Raw genomic sequence first — 12,024 nt, 5'->3', positions numbered from 1 at the left:
GACACAGGGACAGAGGATGGGGTGGGGTCTGCAGCAACCTGTAGGGACAGGGACAAACTGTGTCCCTGTGTCATTCTCTTCACTAGCCTTAAACAAGCTGTTCCAGCTTGATGGAACAGCATCTATAAAATGCTAGAATCAATGTATAAAAACACATCTTAGATAACTGGCAGCTAAATTCTGTGAATAAAATAAACTGCAGAAGCTACTTTTGGATGTGACAACAAGTCTTGTCCATGGTAAGACTCCTGTCATCTGCAGTGACCTTCCATTACATGCCCAGTTGCTCAAGCATCTTACTGTTACTGCATAGAGTATTTTCCAGCATTTAATAGACACTTATTTTTCTGTTCATCCACTACACAGTGTTGGTGCTCTTCTACACCCATGTCTGAAAGACAATTCAGTTATCTTCCCAGTTAATGTAAAAACACAGGCAACTGAATCTTTGGGAAGGTTGTACCAAAACCAGATCAAAATGGAAGGCTCTATTTGTAATTTATAGATGATTATACAGAATACTGTCCCTTTTTATACTTTAATAAAAAATATTTAATTTAAATAAAAAGTCATAAGTGTTTGAGGCTTGTACAGATAAGTACAGTCTATGGGGAAGGGGACAGAGCCTGTGAGGACGGGACGGGGTCAGAGACTGAGCCCAAGGGGACAGAGTCCCCATGTCATTCTATATGTAGGATTTTTAACTCGTGTCTTAAGATTTTACAACTTAAATTTTCTAATCATTAAATTGCACTGCAAAGCCTTTGTTTGCATGAAGATGTATAAATTGTATACACTTCCTCCCCACATATAGAATGAAATCATCCAGACTTGTGGGTGAGTTATCTTATGGTGCTAACACAAATAGCTCTAACTAATTGCTTGCTGTTTAATATTTGTCCAGCTGCGTTATTTGAGCAGTACAAGTTAAAAACCATTTCTTGTTTATGGCTAGGCAATGCTTTAAAATTTGCTATGGTTGTCATTTTGGCTCTTTTCCTAGGTGAGCCCATCATTCCTTGGCTCTTCTCTAAAATACAATGACCCCTCCCTCATCGATATACTAATTCCCTCTAAACTTCTCTTTCTAAGTCCTTCCAGTTTTCATTGTAGTTTCTTTCTATACCAATTCCTGTAAACCGTGCCGAGCTCTACTTCTGTGGAGATGATGCGGTATACAAACTTAAGGTTTAGTTTAGTTTAGTATAGATTCAGAAACAATTTAGGTCCTGCACACCATTTTCAGCACAGCATGTGTTAGCCACTTGTAACGTTTTGATTCCTTTTCTCATCAGGTTTGTCTGTGACGGTTGCCTGAAGAAAACTGGTCGAACCAGGAAAGAGAACAAATTTTCAGCAAAACGTAAGTTATTAGATTGATCTGCAATTTCAGTGGAAACAGGATATCCAAGCCTAGTTGCCAGCATAATTAATATTCTACTGATGGGACAGATGCCCTGCATCTTTGGCCATCCTGATGGAAGATACTGAACAACCTTCAAACATTTGTGCACTACCCAGTGGTAGAAAGGATCATTAATTACAAGTTATCTCTTTGCCATTTCTCCAAGTAGTAGTATTTTTGGCCCTCTTAAGTCTTAGCAGATGTCTGAATCTTTCTCTCTGATTTCCTTTCACATTTTTATATTAGATGTGTGCTTTTATTTTGCCAAAAACTCCCCCCCCCCAAAAAAAAAACAAACACACACAAAAAAACAGTCCATGTTATATAGATCCATGTTATAACATGGACTCTTTTTTGAGTTTTTTTGGCAACACATGTAATTTTTTAATGGATAATTTTTGGGGAGTTTCACATTTCACATTGATTTGTACTTGGGGAAGTATAATCAGCTCTAACAACGGACACCATTTGCCTACGGAGCAGGGCAAGGAAGATATTGTGATTCATCAATTTAAGAAGCTTGAGTCTTTGAAAAATTTCTCCTGTAGCAATAATTTAAGATTGGTGAATTTTCCCGAGGTCACAATGATTACTCCTTGGGAGATGCTGAAAAGATATATGTTGGAAATTTTGGAAATGTCTGAGGAAGCGATACCTCCATTTACATAAGTTTATCATCTTCCCAATAACCAGCAGAAACAACAGTAAGAAGATGTACAGGAAACTTTGGATGTGTCCACCTTATTGGAATCTTCCGATAGGAAAAGGGCAATACCTGCAACCTTATTACTAGCCATGGCTTTGGCCCCAGATAAAAACTGGTTATTGAGACTTTTCTTCAGAAATAAGCAGAAACAATTTTTAGGAATGCAGACCTTGCCAGAGATACCCAGAGACGTCATAAATAATTTTTACTTTTAAAGTCTGGAGTGTTAGCCTTAGGGTCAATGTTTTATTTGCGTCATCTTTGCAAATGTATTATTGTTTATTTTTCACAAAAATATGTATTTTTTGAACCTTTCCAGCTGATGGCTTTCCTGTCGTTATCAGGACTGGAGAAAGAAAAAGATAAGACCTAGCCCTAGATAAGATGGATTTACAGGTTGCCCTTAGTTCAGTTTAATTTAGCCATAGCATTCTTCATTATATATTCTTTATTAAATTTGCTCTTGTTCCATCTTGGTTCTAAAGGAGGATTTGAGTTAAAATTTAAGTACATTCTATATTCTTGATTTAATTCTTGATTAATATGGATATAACTTCTGACTTAAATTTTACTTTCTGTACAAGTTTATACTTGATAATTGTAAAATGATAAATAAAATAAAAAATTAAGGCCAAATGGCCCGTCTAGTCTGCCCATCTGCAGTAACCATTATCTCTTTCGCTCTCTGAAAGATCCCACGTGCCTATCCCAGGCCCTCTTGAATTCAAACACAGTCTGTCTCCACCACCCTTCCGGGAGACTGTTTCATGCATCTACTACCCTTTCTGTAAAAAAGTATTTCCTTAGATTATTCCGGAGTCTATCACCTCTTAACTTCATCCTACGCCCTCTAATTGCAGAGTTTCCTTTCAAATGAAAGAGACTCGACTCATGCATATTTACATTGCATAGATATTTAAACATCTTTCATATCTCCCCTCTCCCGCCTTTTCTCCAAAGTATACAGATTGATATCTTTAAGTCTGTTCCCCATATGCCTTATGATGAAGACCACACACCATTTTAGTAGCCATCCTTTTTATATCTTTTTGAAGGTGCAGCCTCCAGAATTGTACACAATATTCTAAATGAGGTCTCACCCAAAGTCTTATATAGGGGCATCAATACCTCCTTTTTCCTACTGGCCATACCTCTCCCTATGCAACCTAGCACCCTTCTAGCTTTTGCCGTCATCTTTTCAACCTGTTTAGCCACCTTAACATCATCACATACATTACAATCACATCCAAGTCCTGCTCTTCTGTCGTGCAGATAAGTTCTTCACCCCCCTAAACTGTACCGTTCCCTCGGGTTTTTGCAGCCCAAATGCATGACCTTGCATTTCTTAGCATTAAATTTTAGCTGCCAAATTTCAGACCATTCTTCAAGATTCACCAGGTCTTTCTTCATGTTATTCACACCATATGGAGTATCTACTCTATTGCAGATTTTGGTATCATTCGCAAAGAGGCAAATCTTATCCGACAACCCTTCAGCAATCTAATATAATAAAATGCTAGGCCGCGCATGCGCACTAAAAAAAACGTGTTCCCTGATCCGTCGCGAAAACACGAGTGCGCATGCGCACGTTTTACGTCATCACCTCTCCACCTCGCGCCACCTATCACTGTCATCACCTGCTCTCCACCGATCACTGTTCCTCCTGCACCATGCCACGCCAGGCATGTCCGCAGCCGGCCTCGAGCTCCTGGGGGCCGGCGGCGCTGTGCTGAGGTCCCGCCTCCCGCTTCCGCACTATACGGCGCCGCCAGACCCGGCCCTACACTGAGATCCGCGATCGGGTTGCCATGGAAACCCCACCGCAGCCTCGCAGCTAGGTAGGGGGACAACAATCGCGCTTATGTTCAAGCCGCCGCCACGACTCCCCTCTCGAACCGCACCAGGATCGAGAGAGGAGCTGCGGCGGGGGCTTGAGCATAAGCGCCATTGTTGTCCCCCTACCTAGCCGCGAGGCTGCGGCGGTCTTCCTCACCCGGCTCACATTGAATCCAAGTAAACAACCGGGGCTGCCTAAAGAAACAAAGTTTCACGGTGCTTGGCCCGCAAAACAATTCCTGCCGTTGCCAAAATTTGGCCCACCGTTCCTTCACTTCCTCCATCAGGTCAGTTCAGCTCCGTCTATGTTAAAAGCAGCTGCTTTGAAATTGGAGCCCTGCCGCCACCGTAACACGTTCCCTCTGCCGCGGTCCCATATGTCAGAGAAGGGGCGGGACCAAGGCAGAGAGGAACGTGCTACGGCAGTGGCAGGCCTCCGATTTCGACACGGCTCCTTTTAACATTGGTGGATTCACTGCACCTGATGGAGGGAGGGAGGGAAGGAAAGGTTTTTGGGCGGTGTTGAGCCCCTCTTTAGCCTTAGACCCTCTCCTAACTGCTCCCTCCTGTCTCAGACCACTAGAGCACTTGATGGAGGGAGGGAAGGAAAGGTGGTTGTGTGCTGTTGAGCCCCTCTTTGCCCTCAGACCCTCTCCTAACTGCTCCCTCCTGTCTCAGACCACTGGGGGGAGGTGCCTGTCTTCAGCTGCAGGGATGGAGGGAGGGAAGAAGAAAGAAGGGGCCCTGGCAAGCCAGTTATCAAAAGCCAACCATAGCCTGGGACCCCTACATGATATGAATAATGACCAGACAACAAAAGGTAAGAAAAATAATTTTATTTTCTGTTTTGTGATTACGATATGTCAGATTTGAAATGTGTCTTGAGGGAGGCTTCCGCCGCGGCTTTGGACAGAGGGGTACCATTTTCATGGGAGCCGGCCTTCGGAGAGGCTTGGGACACGGGGACGGATGCGGGAGGGGCTGCCGCTGCGAAGGGCTTTGGTGGGGGAGCCAGCCAGACCATAAGTGTGGGGACGTTGTAAGCGCGGATTGGTCAAGGAGCCGCCGCTGCTGAAGCTTTGAAATTGCTCTCCCACCGTCACTCCCTCCCGCCCCGGCTCTGCCTCTGCCCCTGCCCAGGTTCAAAAGCAGTAGACATCTAGCACCCGTTAATCTAACGGGCTTAAACACTAGTATTGTTTATAAAAATGTTAAAAAGAACAGGCCCAAGAACAGAACCTTGAGGCACACCACTGGTAACATCCCTTTCCTCAGAGCAATCTCCATTGGTCACTATCCTCTGTCAACTTCCACTCAACCAGTTCTTGACCCAGCCCATCACTTTGGGACCCATCCCAAGGGCACTCAGTTTATTTATTAGACGTCTGTGTGGAACACTGTCAAAGGCTTTGCTAAAATCTAAGTACACCACATCTAGTGCACTCCCTTTATCCAATTCTCTGGTCACCCAGTCAAAGAAATTGATCAGATTTGTCTGACAAGACCTACCTCTAATGAATCCATGTTTCCTCCAGTCCTGTAATTCACAGGATTCCAGAAACTTCACCATTCTCTGTTTTAAAGCGTTTCCATTAATTTGTTAACCACAAAAGTCAGACTTACCAGTCTGTAATTCCTGACTTCTTCCTTACTTCCACTTTGTTGGAGAGGGGCCAATAAAAGGGGGAAGGGGAATAAATTTCAAGCAGTGCCAATAGTAAGCCCCAACATAATCTCTGGTGGATCTTCCTCCACTGCTATCTCTATCTCTCTCTCTCTCCCTATCTCTTATCATCAAGAATTTTGTCATTTGGTTTGTCTTTTTTGTAATTTTACTTATTTTTATAATTTTGTACCTCGCTTAGCAAACCGAATAAGCGATTCATCAAATACTAATAAACTTGAACTTGAACTCTATCTCTCTCTCTCGTGTTGTATTGATTGCAAAACCTGGCTTCTTGGGGTTTTGGTCTAATTTATGTTTATAGTTTGTAGTCACTTATTCTGCATTTGGCATTAGGGTTCTGTGTGTGACAGAAGTATTCTGTTAGCATGAATTGTTTATGTAGCATTCTGTAGTAATTTGCCTTGTTTAGTTTTATCAACAGATGTATTGATATTTTAGGTCTCCGCTGTAATATTTAGGGCACTAAAATATCGTAGGCAGGTTCTTTGTTTTGGAAATTAGTAGATATGTTCTAGGTTTTGACTGACCCTTTGTTTTACAGATTTTTGTATTACTTTACAATAAACCTCTTTAATTGAGGATGCATTAGAAACAAATTTCTTTGCATGGTATGTTTTATGGGGAAATATCTTACCTGTGCTCTTTTACCTCATGCAAAGTTGTCATCCTATATAATAAAAGCTTACCGGCGCATGCGCTGTTAAAACAGCGTGATCCCTGCCGCTGATCCGTGGCCATGTTCCATTTTAGAACCCGGCGGCAGGGAACATTCTGGCCACTCCCCTCCTCCCGCCCTCACTCACCAACTGCTGCTGCGAGGAAGCGCAGGCAAGCTCTCTCCCTGCCGGGATGAGCCGAACCCCTGAAACACGAGCACCTGCAGGAGGGAGGCCCCCGCCGCCTGCCAACACCTTCCCAGTCTCTTGAGCTGCGTCCTCGCCCCCCCCCCGATTGCCAACTTCGGTGACCACTGACAAGTGCTGTGTCCCTCCGTGCCAAATTCCATCTTTGAATTCGAACACAGAGAGACACAGCACAGCCGGCGACTCCCCCTCCCGCCCTCACTCACCGCCAAAACCAGCTACTTATAAGCCGCCTGCTTCTCGCCGGCTCACCCGCGTTTAAATTCAGAGAAAAGTGCTGCACCGCGCTACCGCTGGCCTCGCCGTCTTCTGTCCACTGCGGCCCGCTCTCTCTGACTACTTCCTGTTTCCACTAGGGTTGTCCGCAGTGGATAGAAGACGCCGAAGCCAGTGGTAGCGTGGTGCAGCGCTTTTCTCTGAATTTAAACGCGGGGCCGGGAAGGAGGCGGCGGGAAATGCTGCTGCTGCTGCACCACAGGGAAGGCCGGGAAATGCTACTGCTGCACAGGGAAGTGTGTGTGTGGGGGGGAAATGCTGCTTCTGCACAGGGAAGGCCAGGAAATGCTGCTGCTGCACAGGGAAGTGTGTGTGTGGGGGGGGGGGAATGCTGCTTCTGTACAGGGAAGGCTGGGAAATGCTACTGCTGCACAGGGAAGTGTGTGTGTAAGGGGGGGAAATGCTGCTTCTGCACAGAGAAGGCCGGGAATGTGTGTGTGTGGGGGGGGAAATGCTGCTTCTGTACAGGGAAGGCTGGGAAATGCTACTGCTGCACAGGGAAGTGTGTGTGTGGGGGGGGAATGCTGCTTCTGCACAGGGAAGGCCGGGAAATGCTGCTGCTGCACAGGGAAGTATGTATGTGTGTGGTGGGAAATGCTGCTTCTGTATAGGGAAGGCTGGGAAATGCTACTGCTGCACAGGGAAATGTGTGTGTGGGGGGGGGAAATGCTGCTTCTGCACAGGGAAAGCCGGGAAATGCTGCTGCTGCACAGGGAAGTGTGTGTGTGTGGGGGGGGGAAATGCTTCTGTACAGGGAAGCCTGGGAAATGCTACTGCTGCACAGGGAAGTGTGTGTGTGTGGGGAAATGCTGCTTCTGCACAGGGAAGGCCGGGAATGTGTGTGGGGGGGGGGGGGAAATGCTGCTTCTGTACAGGGAAGGGTGGGTAATGCTGCTGCTGCACAGGGAAGTGTGTGTGGGGGGGAATGCTGCTTCTGCACAGGGAAGTCTGGGAAATGCTGCTGTTGCACAGGGAAGTGTGTGTGTGGGGGGGGGAATGCTGCTGCTGCACAGGTAAGGGCGGGAAATGCTGCTGCTGCATAGGGAAGGATGGGAGGGAGGGAAATGCTGCTGCACAGGGAAGTGGAGGGGACGGAGAGGGAAAGGGGGCCTGGGAGCAATCTTGGTTTGCTTTGGGGGAGGGGAGACAGAAGGGGGCCATGGAGAGACAGAAAGACAGGCAAGCAGGCAGCGCATTAGAACGAAAGACAGACACACAGAAAGACAGCGGGCAGGGAGAGAGACAGAAAGAAAGACAGACAGGGTGCCGGAGAGAGAACCAGAAAGAAAGAAGGACAGACAGGGGAGGGAGAAAGAAAGGAAGAGAGAGACAGGGGCAGGGAGAGACACAGAAAGAAAGAAAGAAAGACAGACATATATTCTAGCACCCGTTAATGTAACGGGCTTAAACACTAGTTTCTTTAATAAGACATCAGCTATTTTTTTTAAAAGCCCTCCAAGTACCTACAAATCCAAAATGTGGCCATGCAAAGGGTTTGAGTTTGAGACCGCTGCTCTAGAAGGAGACTTGTGGAGAAGTTTGCTTTTTTAACTATTAGATGTGTATAGGCCATTTTGACTTTACTTGCCAGTTTTGGAGGTATGGCAGATTGTTGTGCTGCTTGACCTACAGTACATACTCTGTGGTCATTGCCCAGGCAGCCAACGGCTCCCTCACTTAATTAGAAGTCAAATAACTTCATGAATGGAAGTTCAGAAAATAACTCACTCAGAAAGGTCAGCTATATGATCACTTTTATTCTTATTTTCTAAGCGTTATAAGTTTGTATTTTCTCTGGGGAAGGATGTCACTTTAGAGACTGGCAGGCTTGGAGCATGTTTTGAGGATCCTACACAGTATAGGAATAACTTTCTTTCATGTTGTTCATCTGCGCAACTCTGAGAAAAACAAAGCTTGGTGATCTTTTCTGTGTCCTACCAGACCAATGCAGAGTCTCACTCTGAATCTTGTTTTATGGCTGCTGTTTGGTTTGGGGTATGTGACTTGCTATTTGAAAGGAGCTTTTAAGGTTTCCTGGAGGTATAGAGACATTTCTGGTGAAGGCTATTGGATACCCCCCTCTACCCCCAACTGCCTAGAACAGGGGTACCCAAACTTTTGAGGCTTGCGAGCTACTTTTAAAATGACCAAGTCAAAATGATCTACCAACAATAAAATTTTTAAAAAACACAAAGCACACTGTACGCAGAGCAAATGTTAATTATTATTTATACTCCGCGGGTTTTCAAAGAGGTCAAGGCTTTATTTAATGTCACCTCAGGAACAACTATACAAAAATTAGCAAATATACCCCCTCTCTTTTTACTAAACCGTGATAGCGTGTTTTAGTGCAGGGAGCTGCGCTGCTCTCGATGCTCTTCCTGCGCTAAAAACTGCTCTTGCAGTTTAGTAAAAGGGGGCCATAGTGCAAAATATAGACAGATATAAATTCTCAAAATGGACACATTTTGATAACTAAATTGAAAATAAAATCATTTTTCCTACCTTTGTTGTCTGGTGATTTCATGAGTCTGGTTGCACTTTATTCTTCTGACTGTGCATCCAATATTTCTTCCCTTCTTTCAGCCTGCTGTATGTTTCCAGACCTCATTCCCTCCGCCAACTTTTTCTTCCTCTCTCCCCTCCCCTTTCTTTCTTTCTGTCTTTCTCTCTCCATGCCCCCTTTCTGTCTTCCTGTCTCCCCTTTCTTTCTTTCTGTCTCCCTGCTCCCCCTTCTTTCTGTCTCCCTGCCTACTCCCAAGCCACTGCTGTCGCCATCAGGGAACAGGCCTCCAAACTGCCATCCCCTGCCATCGGGGAACAGGCCTCCAAACCACCGCTGCCCTAAGCTCTCTGTGCTTCCCCACACAGATGCGTCAGGTCGACCAGATTTCCTCTCCCCGACGTCATTTCTGAAGTCGGAGAGGAAGTTCCTGGCCAGCCAGGCAGCGATTGGCTGGCCCGGAACTTCCTCTCCAACGTCAGAATTGACGTAGGGTGGGGGAAGTTGGTCAGCTTGGTGCTTCTGAGTCGGGAAGCAAGTAGAACGCGAAGGCAATGCGATCGACTCGCATTGCCTTCGCGATCTACCGGTCGATCGTGATCAACCTTTTGGGCACCCCTGGCCTAGAATATAGCTGAGAGGGAAATTACATTTTTTTTTTGCAGAGTAAAACTGAAGAGTAACTGTTTTAACAGTGTCCTCCTATATAGGGCATGTTTCATAAACGTTTTCTCTGTCTCTGTGTGCTGATAGAGGGGCATAATCTATTCGTCTAGACTGGTTTGTTAAGACAGAAGGAAAGAAAGTTAAGCAAGTAAGACCAAATTTTTCCTTGTCAAGATTATTCCATTCACAATTCAGAATCTTAAATTGTGAATACCAGTTCCTCAATGGTCATCACTGCAGAGCTCAGTTTAGTTGTGTTTTTTAACTCAAGAACAATAAGTTACATGACACATCAGCCTCCTTGGAGTGATGGCTGTTCTGACTGCTTTGAAGGCTTTTATAAGTCAGATATTTATAACAGAAAACCATATGGAAGCAAGCAGAGACTGGTCTGTTGCAGGGACTGACTGATTGTGGCATGAAAAATTAATGGAGTCCAGAGCCACACCATTACTTTGGAAAAGAGAATGGAGCCAAGGGTATGTGCTGTGAAAGGAAGCCAGCAGGGTAGTATTTTTTTTTTAAACTTTATCTTTATTCATTTCAATTATTTATATGTTCACCAACATCATTCCAAATAAGCAGTGTCTTAATTCTTTACAAAGAAAAATAAAGAAATTCCAAATAACAAAATATTTTACATTGCTCCATTGTTAGTCCACAATATATAGGGGAGCTAGCTTTAAAAAGTCAGATAAATCATAATCATTATAAATCTTCATAAGAAAACTGAATAGCGTTCCTGATAGCTAACCTAGTTCAAATTTTTGAGCCTTCCTCCTGAGATTTAGTGGGGGAACTTGCAGAAATCACATCTTTACCCATTATAAACCTTGAAAGCTATGACGACTCAAAGAAAATATATTTAACTCCTTGGAACTTAACATAACATTTGCATGGAAACCTAAGTATAAAGGTACCCCCAAGTTTTAAGACCTGAGGCCTTAAAATGAGAAATTGTTTCCTCTTTTTTTGGGTAACTCTGGAAACATCCGGATACATTCTAACTTTCTGATCTAGGAATAATTTATCTTTATACTTAAAGAAGATTTTCAAGAGCCAGTCTCTGTCCGAGTCAAGTGCTAACTGGGCAAAAAGTGTAGCATCTCTCATCTGCTCAGAATCCAAGCTCTCCAAAATATTTGTTAAATTCAACATGTCCATTTCTGGAGCTTGTTGATCTTCAGGTGTTTTCTTATTCCCTTCCGGGAGATAGTAAATTTTTGAAACTGGGGGATACACATTTTGAGGAATCTTCAAGTTCTCTGTAAGATACCTCTTGAACATATCAAGAGCGGATGTAGTTATTAATTTTGGAAAATTAATTAGTCTCAAATTATTTCTTCTTGATGCGTTCTCCATTATTTCTAGTTTTAGATAAATATTTCCATTGTCTTTCAACAATAATTGATTCTGTATCCCCATAGATTCCACTTTTTGTTTTTGTTCAACTAAATTTATTTCAAATTTTTCAACTCTGCTGAGTAATCAATGATTCCGATAATATTCCAGAATAATAAGTAGTTAAATTCTTCATCTGATTTCCCAATGAGGATTGTAACTCAGAAATCGCTTCCTAAATAGAGTTCAGGTCCACCACTTGGGGTTTCTTTAAAGGAGCTATTGCAAAATTTATGATAGTCAATTTAAAGTTCACAGTACATGCTGAGGAAATTATTGAAGATAAGTTCTGTCGTTCCTCCGCCGATTCCAGGAGTTCACACAGTGGAAGTTGTTCTTGAAAAACAACTGCTGATCGCAGTACAGCAGATTCTCCTCCCTCTCTACTGTCTGCTGACATCGCTGTCCCACTTCTCTCACTTTGCCGTGCTGAACGCCAACGGCCAAGGGTGTGGCTGCACCGGCGCTCCTCACTCCTCCGGAGAGAAGCTGACTCCTCGAATGACACTTGAGAGTCCTCCAACCGACTCTCGCCTTGGGCCAAGGGCTTTTTCTCATCCGGTTCTACCCTGGGCTACCTCTCAACGAAAACATCCATCGGACTGAATTTATTGAGGTATTTGCCCGGGTTCAGAAGGAAAAACCCGGGTCTTAGATTTCCTTTTGACCATCGGTTTAGGA

At 44.3% G+C, this 12,024-nt stretch overlaps 1 protein-coding gene across 4 annotated transcripts in view; it reads left to right on the top strand.

Moving 5' to 3' along the window:
* The window catches only part of EP300 (E1A binding protein p300), a 532,137-nt gene that overhangs the window by 404,966 nt on the left and 115,147 nt on the right, over nt 1–12,024 (top strand). For all 4 annotated transcript variants that reach the window (XM_033935072.1, XM_033935073.1, XM_033935071.1 and 1 more), the window contains exon 23: nt 1,296–1,363. In XM_033935072.1, the coding sequence (XP_033790963.1) occupies nt 1,296–1,363 (68 nt within the window). The remainder of the gene's footprint in view (nt 1–1,295; nt 1,364–12,024) is intronic.

The sequence above is a fragment of the Geotrypetes seraphini genome, chromosome 2, assembly GCF_902459505.1.
Source record: "Geotrypetes seraphini chromosome 2, aGeoSer1.1, whole genome shotgun sequence".
Classification (NCBI taxonomy): Eukaryota; Metazoa; Chordata; class Amphibia; order Gymnophiona; family Dermophiidae; genus Geotrypetes; species Geotrypetes seraphini.
Note: the sequence above shows the minus strand (reverse complement) of the source record. Positions and strands in the feature narration are given on the sequence as shown.